A 22,466-nucleotide genomic window follows, 5' to 3' on the forward strand; every position below is an offset into this window, starting at 1 on the left:
GGAGACTATAAACATCATTTGAAATTTTTGGCATCTGCAGCACATTAAGAAAATCAACTAACCAGTAGAAAAGTTTTAAAAATTGGGAAGAAGAAGGAAGATGTGTAGGACAGTGTTCTGAGCTGTTGTTTTCCTGCCAGAGGGCAAAAAGGTGTATTTACCCAAAATTCTGCAACCGGGAGTTTTTGCTTTGGCTATAGAAAGAGATTTTAGCTAGCTCAGCGCATACAGGGTTAACACAGGTATGTTGATTGGATCGTAAGCATGGTTGTCGCCGTATGCTAATATGTTCCAGTATTGGATTAATATTATTAACATGATTGGGGAATTCCTGGAAACCTGACTTTGCCTGATGGAAAGATGGAGGGAGCAGGGATTGCCACAGCTCTCAGTGAGGAAATGACTGGTGGCTTCCCCAGGGGAGCAAAAGGCAAACAGCAGTGACCCAGCACTCGTTGAGGAAAAGAGCTCTCAGAGCAGACCCATAGAGGTTATTAATAAAAGGCAGCACATATTAAATGCACAAGAAATCCCTCCTTTCTGTGGAAAAAGAAAAAAAAAACAAAACAAACCAAAACCAAACCTGGTATTTTATAGTCCAACAAACTTGGTTTTGAAGCCTAATGTGCACCAAGCTGAAGAAGCTTGAACTCTCAATTTCTGGATAGTCCCAGTCTGTGTGTGCAGTTGTTGGAAGGCTGATGCGTACAAAGATTGAAGCGAGCAGTACCTGAACTGACGCTGACTGTTAGTAGTTTAGTAAGGATCCTCTCTCAAGTTCATGTTCTTTTTTTTTAATTTTGCTTAGTTCAGCAAAAATTTTTAAAAAGGGAAAAGGGTGGACTTTTTGTTTAATTATGTGTGATTGTAGTTTCATTTCTGGTAGCTGAACTCCTTGAAGAATCTAGGTAAGGCATACCCTACACAGTATATGCAGGTATAGCGCTGACTGTTCTAAGCTGAACTGTGTTACTGTTTCTGGATTGGACTTTGGGAGAGATTCAGCCCTATTCATGATACTTGTTGTTTTTCATCTACAGTCACTTTACTAATGTCAGACTTTAGTTTTTATTTTTTCACCCATAAATCTGGCATTAGTGTACCCATAGTCAAATACATATGTCCACAACAGATTGAAGGAAAATATGTGTAAAATCAATATTTATATTGAAAATATGATGGGTCTTTTTTTATGTAAGCTCAGTGAAAGAAAACAAACAGGGTCATAAATACAATCCTGCTCCGTTTTCTCCCATGCAAATGTCTGGGCACACAGGTGATACTTCAAAATATGCCAGACATTTTAAAAAGCAGATTTCATATAAAATGCTCTACCCCAGCTGCAGACTTTTCAAGTCTAGGAGCAAAGATGGTTTTAGGAGCAGACCATGTCATGTCATCTGCCTCTGCTATCTTCAATAAGAGGACAAAAAAACCCCCGCGGTCTAACCAAACCATGTACAAAGGTTATGATTTAAAGGACTGCGAGAGTTCACTTTAAATAAGCAGATCAGATCGCATATGTAGTGCGTTAGAAAGATGACTCTCGGGAATCTGCAAGTTCATATTGCTGACCTTAAGGAGACCTACAGCTATGTTGGGCCATGTTGGACTGCTAGTCTAAATTTTAAAACTTTTTCATTGTCCATATCTTAGAATTCAAAACCTCACTGCAGAGGAGGTAATGCACAAGGAGTGCCAACTGTCTAACGTACAGGGGGAAAAAAAAAGCAAGCAGTTTACTACTTATCAAGTCTTCCTCTGTTCTCAGAGCATCTAGTGATAAATCAAAATATAAGTGTTTGACCTGGCTTCTTTTTAATATACAGTTAGTATGAGTTTGCAATAAAGCCATTTAAAGTTGTGGAAGTTCCAGTGGTAAAACCAGCCGAAAGGGAAAATCAGGTATTAATCTGTTTAAATCTATTGTCTTATGTTTTCCTTTTTCTCAGTGAATAGTAGAATAGTAAGGTGTGAAATGAAAATTAATGAAAATAAAGAGTACAGTACTTCATAAGTTTCCAGAAATGCCATTATAAAGTACTCCATATGTGGAGGTCTTACCAAATCTGTCCTGAAGCAAGTGTGACTCACCAGATTTTTTCATCTTTAATGTTTCAGTGCAGAGTATGAGGAACTGAAGGGGGTTACGTGAAGTCAGGGAGACATTCTTAATCAATCACATTTTCCAGCTCCTTTCCGTTACTATTGCTAAAGAAGCAGCTCACAAGAACTTGTGCTGTAACTAGCAATAAGAAATTTAAAAGTAGCTGCCTAGAGATATTTGGGTGGTTAGAGAGGTGTCTCTGATTTAAGTACTGAAATCAATTTGAACTGTAGTGAGTTACATCTCACTATATGCATCTTACCCTGGGAAGAAATGACAAGCTTAAATTGCTCCTGTTTAGTGTTATCATGTAAGGTTTCACAGGGTAAAAGACATACCAGAAATATTTCTAACTGGTATTTAAATTACATTAACACCTTTTTGTATAGCTTGAGTGAAAGGTCACGCTAGACAAGCAGCGTCTTCACTGTTTGTAAATGTCTAATTTGCTGCTTTTAAATTGCTGTGAACTTCACTTACTTAGTCCTGCTTAATGAATCCAGTGTTGCAAATACTTCTGACAAGCGAATATTTGCTTAGTGAGAATCCATTGTTCGTAATGGATTGAGAGGGACATGCAGTGTGAATGCATTTTTATTGCCGTGCCATCTCTCTGCTGTTGTTTCAGTGAGATGAAAGTAGTGTTGTGATAAAAGCCCCGGGTTTCTTAGTGCTCTGGGTGGCATTTCCCATCTTACTGGTAGGTGTTAGTGAAAAAGTGCTTATCATAGCCATTTTTTTCGTGTTATAAAATATAAAAGAAAAAGTATACTTTATAAGAACTTGGACAGCAAGAGTTAAGAATACAAACACACTTAAATAAAACCCGAGAAAGTGTACAGGCTTGGCTGAAGACATCCCAGCACTCTCCAAATGCGTTTTGCTTTTTGTATTTGAGTTGGAGTAATTCTTGGGCATCTCTGTGTACGCAGCCTGATCTTCCCTCTCCCCCAGCCGCACAGCTAACAGATGGCAGTCACAATTCGTAGCGCAGAGCGCGCTGCTCACAACAGAACCCTGGTGCTGCTTTTGCAGTGCTCTGCTATAGGGGCAGAAGGAGATGCTATATAGCAAAGCATTGCTCGGAAAAGGTGGTGGTTTTATTGTGCAAAAGTTATTGGATTAAACTAATTTCTAAATGTAACTTTAATGGTTGCACATCAGTCCTAAATAGCTTGAAAGCTGAATTCAGCAAACGGCATAAGTTGAGCCTTTGGCTCTTTTTCCAGTCAGTTGTAGTTTGTGCTTTGGAACTTGATTTGGGCAAATACCTGTGCTTTTTGTTTCATGAGCTGATGCCTTTCATATGAAAATTCTCAGTCGTACTTAAATTTCAGCTTGTTATGGCATCACATGCAGTTATTAGCCCTTTGACCAAGGTGTCCATGAGCAAATGGGTATGGGGGAAAAAAAAAAGAAAAAGAAAAAACCTGAAAGAATGGGTTCACCCTGGCATAATGAGTTGTACCTGTTTCTGTTCCAGCTTTCACCAAATTTCATTCATAATCTGTAAAGTACATTTGGTGATTAGTGAGAGCACTCAACTCTAAATGTACCCTAAAAAAAAGGAAACATGTCATCTTCTTCCTTGGATTTCTGAGAGAATAATGGTAAGGGACAGTCAGGCTATGAAGGTTTCCTTCAGCAAATACAATGATCATGTCTAGAAAACACGTAGCTCTAGCAGAAATTTCCCTGCTGAAATTTCCCTGGCCTTTGTTTACATCCCTGGAAGCCAGCTGAAGTTGTACGATGGATCCGGGCAAGCACGGAGTGTGTGCCAGGAAGGGAGAGGAGGGCAGAGTGACAGCTGTACATCCGAGAGCGCACTGGACCCGAGTCTGATCTGGAAATGAAGTGGAGTTCCTTTACACTCACTTCTGTCCAGCTGGGATAAGCCTTTGGCCCATGGTTTGTCATTTGACCATGAGGCCATGCACTCTCTAAATAATCTGGGCTGAAAGAAAAGTTTTTTTTAAAAGTGTTTACTATATCAGTTTGTTCTTTTGACAGTGGTGACTATACATCATTTTTGAAATAAGGAAATTGCGCTGGAAACATCAGTACCCATAAAACATTTAGAAGAAGTTAATCTATCAAAATTAAGTTTAAATAATTTAAAAATCCAACTCTGATATTTCAACTGTGTAAATATATTGAATCTGCAACACACTAGTGAACATGTCATTTTCAAGCACAGCTTTGATTATAAAAAATGTAAATGAAGTATTTGAAGTACAAACCAGGGCAAGCAAGAGGAATATTTTACTCATAAAGCTAACAATCACAAAAACAACGGGTAAAATAAATGGGAGGTGATTATCAGAAAAAGCAAGCAACGCCCGGATTTGCCAGCGATTTCATACCTGGTTTGATCAAATATTCGGATTTCTAAACACATAACAGAGAAGAAGGGAAGTTCATTCCCTGCAAAGTGAAATAAACTAGGATTCAATTACGAGTTGCCTGATTTAGGCATCGCATCAAATGTTTAAGGCTGAAAATAATGGTAGGGATAAGTCCAGCCACTGTGGGCTTTTTGTCCAGTAGCTCTCAGAGTGCTGTGTGCAAGGCACAGATCTTACTTTGGCACTTGACCATCTGCAGCTGCTTCACTCTAGCCCCTAGTGAGTTAGTGTCCATGAAGTCCATCTTAATGAAGTAGAGGAAAGGGTCTTCAGGAATATAAAAGATTTACCCTGCTTAGCATGGAGCTGTGTGCAATGTGAAATAGAGAGCAAGTGGTGCATGTGCTGATATTTGAAAAGATCTGTGGTTTAAACGGCCCCGTCTAGGAGACTGTGAACTGTGTTTAGAGCTGGCTTGGAGTGCTGAGCGCTGCAGAGTGCGGTCAGCTCGCCGCTGGTCCTTCCTATAATAAAAATGCTAAGGCCTTTTTACCTATTTATTTCTGCTTCCTTTGAGCTTTGAGTTTACTGGTATGTGAAAGGAAAAAAAAAACAAGCATATGTTAGGTTGCTCAATCAACCTTTTCTCAATCCACACTCGGTGATCTCAGTGAGTCATTACAGCATAATTACAATTTGAGTGTGATACGCTGTTTGTAGAAAAGTATCTATTTTTAGCTGAAGAAACACTACAGTCCCTGAAAGAAGGAGAAAGAAAGAAAAAAGGGAAGGAAGAAAATCTGTAACCAGCAAATCAGTGCTATTGTTAACTGATATTACGAGACACCCTGTAGATTTACAATGCTTGCATTCAGCCACATAAAAACTGCACTGAAAAGAATGCCTACCAGGGGTTAAATTCATATGCCTGCGCTGCAGCCTATTTCTGTCAACCCTCAGCTCAGGAAATAAACATTTATGCTTTCTGAAATGAAAGTGTATTTTTGAAGACTAGCCGTCAGATATTTTTTGCCCTTCACACTTTCAAATGCTTAGCCTTTTTTGTAAGTTGACTGCAAAGTGCATCAGTTTGCTAGGGAAAAAGGAAAAAAAAAAATCTTGACAAGTGCCCATGGCATCATTGTCAAGCACACGAGCGTCTAGTAGAAGATGGCAGGAGGGTTGGCACAAAACATGCTTCCTTCAAGCTTCTTACCTCAGGGGTACCTGACTCTTGAGAAGCCTTTCAATCCTTCCAAATGACATTATTGCAAACTGTCATCTGGTTTATTTGGAGTGCGTTGTATCGCAGATAAACATGCTATTTAACTGCAGGTCAAGGTACAGAGTCATTCTGCTAGCAAATGCCCGAGATACATTAAATGGCATTGACTTGGGGAGGGAGACAGAGAGAGATGAAAGTTGTCACCAATATGGTACATGCTAAGGGGGAAAAAGGTACCCAACGTTGTGTTTTAAAAAGCCATTATGCAGTTCTACATGTAAAACGTTGACCTGCAAGACTCTTAAGGATTAAGGACCCACACAATGCACAACAAAGTTCAAACCCACACCATCATGCAGCATCTCAGGGTGGTTTGGAAAGAGCTTACAGTTGTGACTGGGGAGGCTAACACCCGTCCAGAAAGCTGGAAGTGCATTTCATCTAATTTGGAGACTTTTAAAAAAAATAGTTACATTTCAAAATAGAAAATGTTCACAGAACGTGGTTGATCTAGAGGATTCATATAATAAAAGCTCACAGAATCAGAGCACAGTTTGGCATGAAATAAGTATAACCTCCTCCAAACAATTAAAAATAAATCTCTGTATGTAAATACATATGCCTGTGTAATCTATTCTTTTAACTGTGACTTGCTGAACAGCTATTAGAAGGGCATTGGTGTGATACAAGAGACATGCTGGATGCTTTCACATTTTCTGAAAAATCAAAACAAAACAAAACCAGATTAATTACAACTTGATGCAGCTTTATATTCCCACGAGGGATACCTTTAAAAGTTAAAACATGCTTTCACTGAGCAGGCTTTCAAGGGAAAGTTACTTCGATCAGGAAGAAAATAATCATGTTTATTTGATTTATTATTGGAGAGCAGAACAGTGTGCTTTATATTTGCCAGTTTTTCTATTATATAAAAATGTCTTTTGATTTTTTTGTGTGTCATATAAAAACAATTAGTATATTTACTGCACCAGAATGCAGATTTTTCAAGAGTGCAGTACAATAAATTATAGGCAACATCTCATTTTTCCTTCCTCACAGAGCATATGTAATTTCCATTGACTGTGACACACAATAAATGTTATTGAAACATAGCATTATATATTTAAAAAAACCAAACCTGTGCTAAAATAGATAAGTAAATGAAAGAAGGAAGTTTGGAGTTTTCAGGAAAAAAAAAAGAATAGAGAGAAATTGCAGGTTAAACTTTTTTTAAATCAAAACTGATTTTATTGCTTTTTGCTTAATTAAACGCCTCAGAAGTGTGTGAAACATTGTTATAACTGAAAAATTGTTAATTTGTAAATCACAGGGACAAAAGGGCTCCACTGCAACTTTAAAGTTTCTATGCACGTAAATGTCAATAGAGTGCCTTCTCCATCATCAGCACTAAATTCACATTGATGCCTCTTTTCTTCTCTGTATTGATCCTTCCATGAGAACGTAGATTTGTATCTGTTAATTAATGCGTCCTGAAACAGCGTTTGTATTAATCAGGCAGATAAGAAAAATTGGATGCCTGCACCCTCATGACAACCGTAAAAGTGCTGGCCCTGATAAAATCGTGGATGGACCTCAATAAAAAAGTTCCTCCTTCCACTCAATAAACTAATCATCCTGCTTTTAATTATTCGGCAGAAAGATGTGTGGAGATTGGAGAATGTGTAAATCTATTTACTAACAGCAGTGTCTGGGAGGGAGAATGGGGCTGTCACAGGACGGTGCTGCAGGCTACATTCTCTGTCCATCTGCTACTGCAGAAAAACTGGTTCTTGAAAGACGGGAAGGAACAGAAATGTTGAAGCTAATTGAAATCATGAATTCCTCCCTATAACCTTTCAAATGATTATTTCTTCTCCATTTCCCTCTTATTTATTTTAATCCTAGACGTGTTATTTTCCATTGTCACCTCTTCAAGGGTTTCCTGTTGTTGTTGGCTCAGTTTTTGTTGGGTTTTTTTTGAAGGCAGAGAGCTACAGTTCTATCGCAAGACTCGAAAGACAGTAAGAGAAAATGAAAACAAATAAGGAGGGGGAGAAAAATGAGAGAGAGAGAGAGAGGAAGCATGCAGCCAGTTTTATGTTTCATTTTTTTATGGATGCCTGGTGGTTTGGATGTGGGGTTTTCTTTTTTATTGTATTAGTTTTGCTGCTTAGTGCTTATAGAAAAAATCTTGTTTGGAGTAGATGCCTTGCAGATTTGCTAGTTTATGATACATTCCTGCTTGACTGTAACTCTCAACTTTCAAAACAGAAAAATGCGTTTAAGTGTAATTGAACGCCAAAAAGTATGTTCTTACAGTGAAAACCCTGTCAAAGGACGTGTAAGCAGCTCCATAAACAACTAAATGAAAGCTTCAGACATGTCTTAAGACCCTTTAAGAAAAGCTTGACTAATCCCCTTTGATGATTTTATTAAGTACTTGTGGTTGATGGTGCCAACTGGCAAACTACTGCATTTCGCGAACAGGCCAGGAAAAGAATTTCCTCTCCCATGTTGTTTTGTAGCTCCTAATGTGATTGGGATATTAGCAGTTGGATATAATAAATTAACAGGTACTGTAAACAAGAGTCTGAAAAGGTAAGACAGTAAAGATGTTTGCCCTTGGTGATCTTATTAGGAAAGACAGCAGGAGAAAAAAAAAAAGGTTAAATTCATTAGGAGGCATTTATTAAATTTTTGGTTGCCCTCAGAAAAAGGATGGTGTGACTGCTATTCGGTTGGCACTTTAATATGCCACCGTGTTATTTCAACAAGGGTAGTAGAGGCAGGAGCCATTACAGAAGTAATTAGCATCTTTTCTGAGAAGGGTAGGTGTTACTTCTCTTTCCCCTGAGGTTAAAGTTCAAAGACAGTTTTCCTCTTTGTGATAATCACCTTAATTCTATTAAAACATCAAATCTTCCCCTTTAAAAAAAGTGTTTTTTTTTTTGCTCTTGTAAATTATCCTTCTTGATTTATGGTAATGATGAGCAGAGTCATCAGATCCCTGTTTCACAGCATCAGGTTTTAGAATTAAGCATGAGTATTTCAGAAGAAAGAAGACAACATCCAAATCACGGTCTGTCACTGCAATATTCTCCAAATTAATATGATTCTTACAGAAAGAGCCTGCACTTTCCAACTTGTTTATAACTTTGTGTGTTGATTAGAAAGTGTTTGATTTTATATTGATTTACTTTCCTTTAGTGGGATGGGGAGGAGAGACACAAAAGCAGAAGGGAGAATAATAGAGTACACACACATTTTATCACAAAGTACATAAAAATAAATCAAAAAGAGGAGCAGGTTTCTGACAAATCCAAACCAGCTTAATATTTTTTCTGTATTTTTTTCCTGTTCAGGATTCTCCACTTTGTCTCTAGCTGACCAGATGAGCCTTCTGCAGAGTGCTTGGATGGAGATTTTGATTCTCGGTGTTGTATACCGGTCACTTTCTTTTGAGGACGAGCTCGTATATGCTGAAGATTATATTATGGATGAAGACCAGTCCAAATTGGCAGGCCTTCTTGACCTTAACAATGCCATACTGCAGCTGGTAAAGAAATACAAGAGCATGAAGCTGGAGAAAGAAGAGTTTGTCACCCTCAAAGCTATAGCACTTGCTAATTCAGGTTGGCAGAGCGGCATGACAGTTGCTACATTTTTAATATGTCAATTTTTTTCCCCCCTCCATAATACTTTCTGCATGCTTGTTTTAAACACAGTTTTAGAATAAGAAATTGCTAATCAGACCTTAGTCTAAAAGGCAACAAACGAAACAGTTTAAACTAAGAACAACTTTCTGGTTCTACATAATTGTGGAATATGTTCCTAAGGGAGTGGAGAATACTGCACTGTATGATTTGGAGAGTATTTTATAGGCAAAGATCCCTTCAAATGAATATAGATGTTGTTCTCCTAAATCCATTCCATAATCCAGACAAGCCTAATCGTTGCAATTAAAGTGAACAGCAAGGATGCATGAGCATTTGCTATATACGTTCTCTTTAAAGGCAGCTACTGATTGATTTGATAGGGTGAATTCAGGATATGGGAGGAGGGAGGAAATTCTTATTTAATCTCATAAGGACCACACCTTACCTTACGGATCCTCTGCATTTATAAGAATGCTTCTGCAAAAATTATTACCAGTTCAGCAAGAGTTAAAAGTCTCAGAAAGAATTTTTTTTTCTGCATTTGAATTTAAAAGTGCTGAAGCAGTGAATGCTGTCAGATAAGTAAAAATCGTTTGTGCTTTGTTGTTTTTCCTTTTGTATCTCCTTAATGCTTTATTGTGGTCTTAAGTCCCTTTTAGCATTTGCATAAAGTTCACGATAGATCCCTCTTTAATGACGTGCCGATCATTAGATACCTGTGTGTCAATAACATGCTCTGATGCTATGTTCCATTGACAGTCACACCGTGCCCCTCCATCTGCTTTTGTTTTGACCCTATCTTTGAACTTTATCTTGGTTGCTGGCCAGTAGTTTTCCCTTTAATTACAAGAAGGAAACTGTCAATAAAATCTGTTAAATGGGATGCAATGAGTGGCTTGAATGGGCGGACGGCTATTTGTTCAAATTCTGCAGCATTCAAGGTATTGACAGTTTGTTTTCTGGGGCCATATGTGACGATCAATCTCAGGCTGGGCTCAGCCGCGCTGAAAAATGAAAAACCAGATTGCTTTTGCTTACTTGTGGATGACGACTTGTGATTTGGCGCGGTCCTAGTGAGATGAGACCTTCTGCCCAAATTGCCCCCCTGAGAGCCAGGACGCGTGACTGTTTTTAGAAATAATTTTTTAATTGATTTTGTAATTAACAGTTCATCTACAATATTGATGCATGAATCCTCAGATTGATAGGAGGGAAATTGTTTTCAACAATGAAGTTGTACTTTCCTATTTGTCTTTGTAATGTGATTTAGAACTCTGCATTTTTAATTGGAAATATAATTCAAATAATGCAAAGCCAAAATGCTTATTAGTTTCTTCGTGAAATATTCTCCACCCCACTAACTCTACCCTTAGTTTTAGAATATTATCTTATGGCCAGAATAAACAAAATGCTGAAATGCCTCTCAAGGATCCAAATTCTTTTTAATTGAACGTTTAATTGTAATTTTTGACCATTGTAAATAGACACTTGAGGATGCTTTGCAGCTACAGGAAGGATTTTTCTCAAAATTGGTCATGCTTAATGAACAGAGCAAGAAAGTTATCTGGAATTAGGAGTCTAAATTAAGAAGGCTTTTTGTATTTATTTTGATTTTGTGATTCAAAGAATGAATTAGAAATATTTCTATAGTTTACTTGATAAAAAGGATAAGGGGCTAGAATATAGGGATATGGTGTTAAATACTACTCACACTTACCCGCCCTCCCCAAAAAAGACATGCAGTGTTTAAGAAAAAATAAAAGATACTGCTGCCAAAAAATTTTAGTTGTACATTGTGCATAGAGTATAGCAAAATCATCTGTAGCTTCATTGACTTCTCTGGCAATTACAACCAGGATGATGTCAGAGATAAATACAAATCAGCGTACTAAAATTCAGGGCACATTTAACTGAAAACATTTCCTTCCCTCATCTTAAAAGAAATAAAATTGCTGTTTTAAAATGAAACTATTGCAAGGAGGAGTTAAAAAGCTGACCAGCCATTCGACTTCCCTTTCCACAGAAGCGTGTTCGGTTTGTACATGCGGCAGATACCAAACTTCTATCAGCTGTAGCTACACTAACCTGTAGGTGTAAAATAGCACCGGCAGAATTACGGCCTGCCAAAGAATATCAGGCCCCTAGTGTTTTAATTTACAAAAATTAAAGTTTTTGTCTTTTTTTTTATAGATAAAACCAGAAATGGCTTATTTTCACATAACTATGAACTTGATTAATGTAAATGCAGCTATATAAAAGAAAAATAAATAAAATGCCATTATAAAATCAATCAGTTAACAATTCACCTTTAAATATATTTTGTTGCTACGTCTGCTTTCTTCTAAAACTTCCACTATTTCTTTTTCCGGTTCAAAATGTATTAGCCTTTTTATAGCTGTAGAGAGAATGGATGAAGTGTAATATGAAATCTTAGGCGTTTCAGACATTTTTGCCATATCCGCACTGTCTAGAAAGATTCCCAGGTTGACTCTACTGTAAACAGTAGACAAAGATGGTTTTATAGCTCTGTATCTGTGTTAGTGATTTATGATACAGTGTCATAGTACTTTCCCTGCTGGTGTGTAGAAGCAGGAAAAAGAAATTATAGAATGTCTTCATATTGATTATATTTTGTTTGAATAAATACCACAATCTTTGTTTTGGCCAACAAATCTCAGTATCATGAGCATTAAAACACCCCAACTGCTAACTTTTCTTTAGGCCTGCGGAGTCTACTGGTGCAGTACTTGATCTGAGATAATCCTGCCACTTGGTTTCTAAAAGGTAGGGAGGAGGAGCTGTTTTTCAGGGAGATTCTCTGACAGCCATTATCAAATATTCCCTTTGCAGGGTTGGCCAATGCCATGCTGCTTCTGTAAATTTCCAGAAATGCAAGATGTATCAACCATGTAGATTGTCACTGATTTCAAATGGAGTGCATATAGCATCTGGAAAGTTTAAATACATATATAAAAGCACGATACTGAAAAATGTATAGATGTTTCAGTCCTGTGTACGTTTATACAGGCATGATTTCAACAGTTAAGTTTAATATGTAGTGCTTAATATGGAATTTACCAGGTTAGTTTTAAACATCTACGTTGATACGATAGTAATTAATAGAGCCTTTATGCTTGAACTCCAGAGAAGTCCCTCTCACCACAGCATTGCCCTTGTCCTGTCAGTATCACGAGTTCCTTCCTTCTTTCTCTACCTTCTCTACACAAAAGCAAGTAGGTACCTTGAAGCTGCAGGATGTAACTGCCCTGCGTTCCACCTCACACCGCCCAAATGAAGCAAGCTGGCACCAATGAGCACTTTGTTTACCCATGCAGAAAATCAACGTTGAATGGTTTCCAAAACATGCATGTACCAATTACTTCCTCGTGTGTAAGGGAAGGTGAAATATTTACAAAACATGTTTAAAGTGTACACAAGTGCGCACACGCACACATGAACGCTCCAACACAGAAAAGATGACCTGCTTGTCTCTTTTGTATTAGAAAATGCTTTCCTGTATCGATTAGGTAATACTAAACAGGGAGTTGCAGGTGAGCAGTTTTTTGAAATTGCCTAATCAGTAGGGACTAAATTATGCCTTCAGGCCAAATGTTGCAGAAGAGTTTAGGAGTCACAACTGAACCAGATTTTTAAGAGAAGCTCAGTTCCCATCTAAGACCTAACATAAGGAACTGGAGTGTCAAAATACATTAGCACATTTGAAAATCTGATCCGTGTGCATCTGCCTAATAGGCTTGTGGCATCTTGAAAAACCTGACCCAAATGTGGAGGCTAGGCACTTAAAAGTATAACCCCATGCACTGTTGAAAATTTAATCTTAAACGCTAATACTGGCTGTCTAGCCTGTACCACCAGAAGGAGAAAAGGACCTCCACTCACCATCACAATTTCTCGTCTCTGTTATTAACTCTCCTAAAAAAAATCCAGCATCCTTTCAGTACTGAAGGAGTGAGAACCAAGAAGTATCTTGTGCATTTTAGCATAATGAAGCACAGACCAACATTGATGCCAGTAAAGTTACATGCTCACGTAGCCTGGTAAAAAAATTAATTCATTCTCACAAGTTATTTAGCTTTCCAGCCACCAAAAGAGCGTACTCGGAGCACGAGGCTATCACCATTAAATAATATTATCATAATAAAAATCAACTGGTAGAACTCTATAAATCACTTATTCTGCAGGACATCATCTTTATTCCCAGTATAGACTGTGGCTTGTCTTATGTCACAACATACTATATTTATTTTCTAATAATGTCAATTTTTTCATTTTATTTTATTTAGTCATCTTGTTAGTTTTAGAATTCATGATTTAAATGTATCTATTGTGACTAGGTATATATGAAATATATATACATCTATGTGTTATTGGTGTGTTACCAATGTTTGTTTTGCCAAATATAAATAGCAAGGTCTGCTAACTCTTTCATGTAATTTTGTATAGAGAGTGAAACAAATTTTTAGGAAAGGAAGTTACCAGTATAGAGTTTTTGTGCTGCTTGAACAGAGTTTCTTCCTCATATTCCATTTTCATGTAATCAAATAGATGGCACCCACAATTCTTAGAGAAAATAAATAACTCTACTACCATTTGCTTAATTATAACATTAAGCAAATGGCAGTAGAGTTAATTAATGGTTTAATTTTTTTTTCTTTTTTTGGTAGTTGGTCTAGTAACTGAATAACTTTGAGATACTCCTCACTTAGTAATGAAATAGGTAGATATTATTTACATGTCAGCAGCCTGAGACTCCCAAAGGGCGAGAAGCGAGGCCAGCCCAGTGGCTGGCGGGAGGACGGAGCCCCGGGTTCCTTACGGCTGGGGCAGGACCGTATGGGAAGCGCAGTGCTGTGCCTGCCAAGGGCCAGCTCTGTGCTGACGGGAGAGTTTTCTGGGTAGGAAGGCAATGGTGCAAACCACTGTGTCACCAGTGCAATTGCTAGGTTTTACTGTTATTCAGCCTGCTTTTCCACAGCACTAAACTAGTGGCTCTTAATGGTAATTATGGCAATTACTTATATCTTGGGAGTGGATAAAAAGAATTTTGGAGCATTTGTTCAACAATTTCTTTTAGTTGGCACCTTACCCCCCAGCTCTATCATTCGAATTCTTCTTTTCCAGAGTTTCAGTAGCCTTATGGAGTAGGTACTCAAACCAGTTCATAGTATGCAATTTGTTCTGCGTTGCAGAAATATTCCTTTATTTATTGCCCTCATGACCTGTCCTAGTGGAAAGTAAGCCATTTCAGGAATAAAAAAAAGTGGTTTACTATGTTTTAACTTATCTTATGCCTGTGGGTTTAGTTCACTGCTAAGCCAGTTAGCCCCTTAAGTAAATAGGCGGGTTCCGTGAAGTAACTTCTTTTCTTACTACATCTTCATTTCCTACTGTGTTGTAAAAACTGTTTTGAGGCTTCAGTTTTTATCTCTTCTTAAAAGTAGGCCAAACCAGTGCAATCCAGATGAAGACCTTGTTCGCTAAAATCAATCATGCAAGCCTTTGTTTTACTTTTTTTATTTCCACTGCCTATAATTCCTATGGACAAGGAATTCTTAATTTATTCCTCTTTAATTTCGAACATATATTCCAATTGAAGTGTGTGTTTCCAATAGAATAATCCAGATGTCAGACCATTTTTGCCATACTCTTTTGCAAGGGAAAATACTCTGTTTGTCTGTGTGCTTGTCTCTTAGCCTAACTATGCAGACCCCAGCAAATAGTTCTGTTCAGGAAAGGCAGACAAATAGGTGGTCAGAATTAAGTTTATTTGTTGACCCTACACAGAGAGGACCAGAGCAAGTATCTGGGGCAATTTCAATTCTAGACTGGAAGAGGATGAGAATTCTTGCTGGATGAGGGAACCAAGAACCTGGTTTGATTTACTATCAAGAATTTCCATGGTTTGCTTCTATCTTAAGCAATATGCTTTTCAAAATGTCTGTGTAAAAATTATACAGAAACATGACGTGGGCAAGCACTTTGCAAAAATGCAAGTTTCCCTGTGTAAATCTGGTGTACATTTCAGGCAGGAGAGAAAGGGGTTCTGTAATTCTGAGAACAGTTCACCTGTCAATAAACACTGCACTGCTTTTTGTGGGATTTTTGGATTGGCAATACAATCTAGATAATAAATTCCTCTTATTAGAGACATAATCCAGATTAGGATTTCGTTGTCCTTACGTAAAGCAAAAACCATTTTGCCTGCTGTTCTTACCCTTCATGCCATCCAGTTCTTCCAGGATCCTGCAACTTTCTAAACCGATTTAACTGGTTTGGGTTTGTGAACTGCTGGGCTATACAGAATCACAAACGTCACAGCGATTGCTGTCTTTCAAGTACTTGTTGATATTTGCCTCTCTGATGTGCTTTATCAGCATCTTAATGTGTGCGTTCACTGCTGCATACTCCCTGCTGCTTGATTCACTAGAATAATTTCTTCCTTTATGCTGCCTGAATTTTCTGACATGAAGAAATACTTCATTTGAGACCCCTGGGTTTCTACCGCTTCTTAGTGATGCTATATACAAAATACATACATACCAGCCTTTAACTTTTCTCAGAGCGGTATCTTGAGAGGTCTCCTTGCCCTCAGCTCGGGTGCTTTCCAGTCTTTAGCTAGTTGTCAACCTCTGTGGTGTGTTCTAAATGATTCCTGGGTGGCTGGATGTTTGTTTGCTGCATTTGGGATGAAGCTTGAATTTTAAATGAGGTAGATCGTAATCTGAATTTCTATCTGGACCTTGTGGTGTTTCTCTTGGATGAGAACTCTAGTTTTCTCCCATTTCTGCACAATGATACAATCAATCGGCTGATCAGAAAAGCTACAGTTCTATTTTCCCATCCTGTGATGGTGAAAGAAAGCATTTGCAAGAATCGAAAGAGATTCTCTAAGCAGAGCTCAATGAGTCTATGTCCTCATTTCTTGATCTCACTCTCTCCCATTGCAACACTGACCAGAAACAACTTTTCCCCCTGCTAGACTGAAATCCTGTGTTCTCAGCAGCGCGTTGTATCAACAAGTCTTGTTTGTCTGTTGAGCTCTTCAGTTTCACCAGCCTGGGATTCTTTTTTTGCAGGGCATTTACAATCAAATCCTGCTTGCTTTTGAATGACAGTACTTTCAAATTACCCTGGGTGATTTCATTGTTTATACAGGCACTGATTCTCAAGCGTATTACATCCAGGTATAGGTTTCCTCTGGATATTACCTGTGTAGGATGTAATTGTAAATTATCCAGATTGTCTACAAAGCCACTTAAAAAAAAGACAACCCAAAAACAAAAGAAAAGGGGTTTTCTTGGTATAGGAAGAACATTCAGAATCTTTGTACCTAACTTATAATTCAATTTCATATTGTCTGTGGAACTATTTATTTCTGGATTGTCACACAGACTCTGCATTTCCTTAAATTATAGTGGTTCTTGTTGACATTGTCCTCTCTTACTAGTGAGGATTGGGTTTATCAGAAATAAGTTAACCTGCTCTGAATTCACTTCTACATCTGCCAGTCTGTAGTTACTGAAAAGATTTCTCTTTTCTTTTATTTTTCCCCTCTCTTTTCTAACTGGCTAGTTCAGCGTTTTCAACCATTTTCCTTGTTTTCAAAGGCTTATGCCTGAGGGATTAAGATCTACATTCGTTTAATATTGGGAATAAAGTGGAAGTTCCAGACTGCAAGGCTGAAACTTGAAGAAGGATCTTTGTAGAGATTCATATTTTCCTGAGCAATCTGTGAGCTGAATCATGGTCTAATTAAATTGCACAGATTTAGTGAGTTTGCATTTAAACATTAGCAGACCCTAGAATGGGTAAAGCTGAAATGAGTTTGAATCTTTTCTGTAAATGGGAAGTTAAATTATCATAGTAATTTGATTAAATAATTTTTAAATCTTTCAAGCTAAATCACCATTTTAGAAGAACAGTTTGAAGTCTTAATCACTGTTTGGAAGTGCCCCTCTCTCTGCTATTTTTTCTTACCCCACTTCCTGGGACAAAATCTCTTTCTCTAGGCACAGCTTCCTAAACTGCTCCATGCGCTGCTGTTTGGCAGCGGAGTGCTTGCATCAGACCAGTGGAGAGCTGGCTGGTCACGTTCTTCCCAGCTGCTAAATTGATTTCAAAGACAGCAACAAATACATTAAATGCTTTACTACTATTACTTTTCCATGTAAGCAATCGCTCTGTTTACCGGAGGGATGGTATACAATCACTCCTGCAAGGAGAGGATAAGATTCCTTGCTTTAAGATGTTGTCCACACAGTGGAAGAGTTCGAGAGCACAGAGTGTAATAGCTGTATCAGAGGGCAGGTTTTGATTCACCTTCTGTTCTTGCATTTTCTGGGTTTTTTCTCTTCCTCTTTTCCCTCCTCACCCATTTTCTGTGTAAGAAATACGTAGAGCATAGATATTCCTAACACTGCAGGCCAAATTGCTATCCAAACTGCAGAGCTAAAGATCTTGGGGAAATTTCACCTCTGTGCGAAAATACATTAGGCTGGACTCCATCCATCTATTTCCAAACTCAAACATGGTTGCAGTTACAAATGCTGATTCTGGGAAGAATCAGACCAGTTTTGCACAGGGTTAAAAAGTAAGCATTTATAATGAGGTTCTCCAGGAAGACCTGTCTCTTTATGTAGTATAGTGTAAAAAAAAGAAATATTTCACAAGAACAGTCAGTCTTTGATTCACCAAGCATTTGTTGCTGATAAAATGCTCGTATTTGGTTCTCCAGCAAATCTGGCCCTGGCACTGTGGGTCTGGGGAGAGGAGGAAAAGATGTGTAATTTCTGCACAAACTGTGCAGGGTTTATGGAAAAATTATTTGGAGTAGCACATCATGCGTTCTGTAGCACAACGGTGAATGTCCAAGGACTTGGTAAAGAGGCAGGAAGTAAAGACGACAATTTGTTTGGGGTATGCATTCCAAATTAAGCCCGGTGGCTGGACACTATGCTTAAGACATCAGTCACGTTTGTATGTGTGTGTTAGCATGTCTGTATCGATTACATCTGTTTGTAGGACACAGAATTCAGGGATTTTTTTCTCTTACTGACACAGAATTATTTAATAGAATTGCCGTATTAGAAAACTATCAAAAACGTATGGATTTGGGGAATGGTCTCACATTAATTAGAACTAAATTTTGCTAGAGGTAATATTTCCCTGACCTCTTTTTTAAAATGTTGTAGCCTTCTTTTTCCCTAAGAGAGATATTTTTGCGTTTCTCTGCTTTCAGCACAGTGCACCTTGATGTGCAGTATCACATCCCTGCAGCGTATGTCTTAACTGCATGCTTCTTAGAGCATGTATTCGCTAAGACTCAGAATTATTAAACATGTAAAATTCCCATAGGACTCCATTATGTGTAATTAACAGATAAACTGTCATCAGAATCAATAAAACGTGCTAAATGATCCAAACTTGTATATAATTAAGTGTCTGTTTTAGAGCGGGAGCTGTAACTTTTATTTTTTTTCTTTTCAATTTGCACATTTGTTTTGACAATAGAAGCTGGAACATTTTTTTTTAACCTTTTACTTGCTGGTTTGTGGTTTAGTTTACATGTTTATGCTTGAAAAGAGAGAGGTACTTACTGTCTGGCTTAATTATCTGAGGAAATAGTTGCACGACAGCTTTTAGGAAATGACTCTTAGATGCATCTTAATTCTCTGAATGTAACTCAGATATTTGAAGCACGTGCAAAATTTGATGTTGTTGTCATCAACAGGGTAAAACATGAGGCTCTGTCAAAATACTGATCCAGGGCATCAGACTGCTTAATACAGGGCTTGGAAATGATGATAGATGGGTTCTTCACCATCCAACTCCTCAGTCATTATTCTGTCTGGGAACAGGAGCTTTATTCCAAAACCCAAAATTAAGATGCAAAGCAGCGTTGTACTAACTAGAGTTTTCAAGGGTATACTTTAATACTGCCATGTCCCAGATTAACCCTGAGCTCAGCTTGCACAGTGTAGCCTGTCCCTAGGACTTGTACCCCCTTGGAGCAGTTATATTTTCCTGTGGTATTTTATTGACTCTGTAAGCCTGTTGACCATCCAAATTTTGGTAGCTGATAGGGGTTCTTTGGTGGCCTCTTTCATCTATGACCGTTCTTCCTCACTTGCATTCCTCCCTTTGGACCACATCAGGGGTTTTTTGGCATTTATGACTACGTGAAAGTCAGAATTAGGGCTGTTCGTCCAAAGTCATCTCAGCATGATCCAGTAACTGCATGTTCTCAGGGACATCTTCCCTTTCTGTATCAATGCTGTTGAGAGTTTTACAGTTATTTCAGTTAGATCTTTTCTTTTTATTTCACACTTCCATTGCTTTAGTCTTTCTGGGTCATGTAGCAGTTTAGTTTAGTTCCTGGTATGCGTTATGTCTAGGCTTGTCACTCAATACTTACACCACCAGAACATCTCACCTGGAAAGGTACAGGGTGAGGTGTTTGCTTTGAGTGATTTAGAAAAAATGCAGAACCCCAACAATAGCAAGATAAACCACCCTCCGAGTGGGTGGGAGAGAAGGATTACACCTTGTAGGAGATGTAAGCTTCACAGAACAAAAGCTGTTCAGGAACATACCAAGTGCTGCCTGTCTGTCTGAATGTGCCTGAGGGTGGAAAAATTTGCTAAACCTGTCAGGAAATCACATCAAACCTGCTTTTCCCTTGTGTCAGTGCAGTGGTCCTAATCCCACTATCAGCATCTCTGAGCAGTGGGTAATGACCATGGCTTCCAACTCCGGAGCCTGACACATAATTTTACCGAGCTTTTCCATACATAGCAGGGCAGTCGTTCTTGCTTCTGTGATAAAATGCAGACCTGGATTCATACAGTGCTTTGGTACTATCATTTCTTCAAAGCAGGGACTGTAAGAGATGGTTTATGGAGCCGTGAGGGTGACTGTTTTACTTGTTTGAGGAGGATGAGGAGAAGGATTACTTACACAAGAGTTAATTATACATTTATAGTTCCATAGCAGTTCCAGATATTTTCCTGAAGGTCAGTATAGAAATTAATGGGTAATTACCTTCCTTCTTTGTGAAAGAGGATGGACAGAACCAGTGAAAGTGTTGAGCAGCCATAGCATTCTCTGACTTTCGGCATACCAAACTGAAACCTCCTCTTGCTCCTTTGTTTTGCAGACTCAATGCACATAGAGGATGTTGAGGCAGTGCAGAAACTTCAGGACGTCTTACATGAGGCTCTGCAGGATTATGAGGCCGGGCAGCACATGGAGGACCCACGTCGCGCAGGCAAGATGTTGATGACTCTCCCACTTCTGAGGCAAACCTCCACCAAGGCTGTGCAGCATTTCTACAACATCAAACTGGAAGGCAAAGTCCCCATGCACAAACTTTTTTTGGAAATGCTGGAGGCCAAGGTCTGACTAAAGCATCATGGGCTTCCCCATCATGCACGTTTTAAAAAAAAAAAAAAAAAAAAAAAAAAGGGAAAATAAACAGGTTAATAATGGCAAAGAAACTTAGTGTTTAATTAAGGAAAAAATGACTGCACTGATATTTAGCAGCAAGACTGTGAAGCAGCTTTCAACTTTTTCTTCTGTGTCTTTCTGATGCAGTTTTTCTTTTCCTTTTCCTTTTCTCTCTTTTCCTTTCTGTTCTTTCCTTTCCTTTTTCCTTTTCTCTTTTTTCTTTGCTGCTGAACTTTTTAAAAGAGGTCTCTAATTGAAGAGAGATGGAAGCCAGGCCTGCCAAAGGATGGAAATCCATAATATGGATGCCAGTGAACTTATTATGAACCATAATGTCCCCAATGACAAAGGAATCAAAGAGAGAACCACCGTACCTAGCAGTACAGTACAACATGATGAACTGACTGAATGCAGTATTAGATTTCATAGGAGCAGTCTCTAATTAGACGACTAAGCGACGATGCATCGGCTGCTTCTTATCATTGCATTTTCCATCTAGATCAGTTACAGCCATTTGATTCCTTAATTGTTTTTTCAAGTCTTCCAGATATTTCTTAGGTTAGCTACAATGTAACTTTTTCAGGGAATAGTTTAAGCTTTATTCATTCATGCAATACTAAAGAGAAAGAAATACTGCATTTTTGTGCTGGCTTGAACAATGATGAACAATAATGAAGGACAAATGAATCCTGAAGGAAGATTTTTTTAAATGTTTTGTTTCTTCTTACTAACGGAGATTTTTTTGTACCAGCTTTACCAGTTTTCAGCCATTTATTAATGTGGGAATTTATCTTACTAAAGCAATAGTTGAAGGGAAGGTGCATATTATCACGGATGCAATTTATGTTGTGTGCCAGTCTGGTCCAAAACATCCAGTTTCTTAACATGAGCTCCAGTTTATAACTAAATGTTCACTGACTCAAAGGATTAGATTACACCTACAGTATATCCAAGTAGTCTAACATATAAATACTCCATGTCAAATACCAATCTGTAACAGCTTTAGGAGACAGCGACTGTACAAAGGTATAGTTGCTACGTGGTTTCTAACTGCTTCAGTTGCAAATGAACAAGATACCGCCTGTTTGCAAAATTGTAACCTCATGCGCAGGAAAACCCTATGAACCAATAGTAGCTTAGAGGCAATAAGGCAAATGCCGACATTTGCAAAATTAAGAAATCAGAGTAGTAGACTTCTGACCAAATTGAAGAATTTAACACTTCTATACCTTATTTATTGATTTAGATTTTATTTTGTAAATGGCAATCTTTAACAAGTAGCTAAACCAGTATATGTGCTTTTCAAACAGTATTGTCACAGCATGAAAGTCAGTCAGTTTCAAGACTGTTACGAGGTGTAATCTAATGTATAAACCGATTAGATGCCCCCAGAAAACTACAGTCGCTAAATAACCAATAAACAATAACCTCCATCAAATGCTATACCAATGTACCAGTGTTAGTAGCTGCTCCCTGTACTATGTGAACATCCTTATTCTATGTACACAGATGTAATTAAAATTGTAATCCTAACAAACAAAAGAAATGTAGTTCAGCTTTTCAATGTTTCATGTTTGCTGTGCTTTTCTGAATTTTTATGTTGCATTCAAAGACTGTTGTCTTGTTCTTCTTGTGGTGTTTGGATTCTTGTGGTGTGTGCTTAT

The 22,466-nt window shown here is 38.1% G+C and overlaps 1 protein-coding gene across 1 annotated transcript in view; it reads left to right on the plus strand.

Moving 5' to 3' along the window:
* ESRRG (estrogen-related receptor gamma) overlaps positions 1-21,320 on the plus strand; it is a gene marked incomplete at its 5' end in the record, with an annotated part of 50,953 nt that extends 29,633 nt beyond the window's left edge. The window contains 2 exons of the mRNA XM_009701481.1: positions 9,043-9,312; positions 20,513-21,320. Coding sequence (XP_009699783.1) covers positions 9,043-9,312; positions 20,513-20,757 — 515 coding nt within the window. The remainder of the gene's footprint in view (positions 1-9,042; positions 9,313-20,512) is intronic.
* Between the last annotated feature and the right edge of the window lie 1,146 nt (positions 21,321-22,466).

Source organism: Cariama cristata, unplaced genomic scaffold, assembly GCF_000690535.1.
Source record: "Cariama cristata isolate BGI_N322 unplaced genomic scaffold, ASM69053v1 scaffold496, whole genome shotgun sequence".
NCBI classification, from domain to species: Eukaryota; Metazoa; Chordata; class Aves; order Cariamiformes; family Cariamidae; genus Cariama; species Cariama cristata.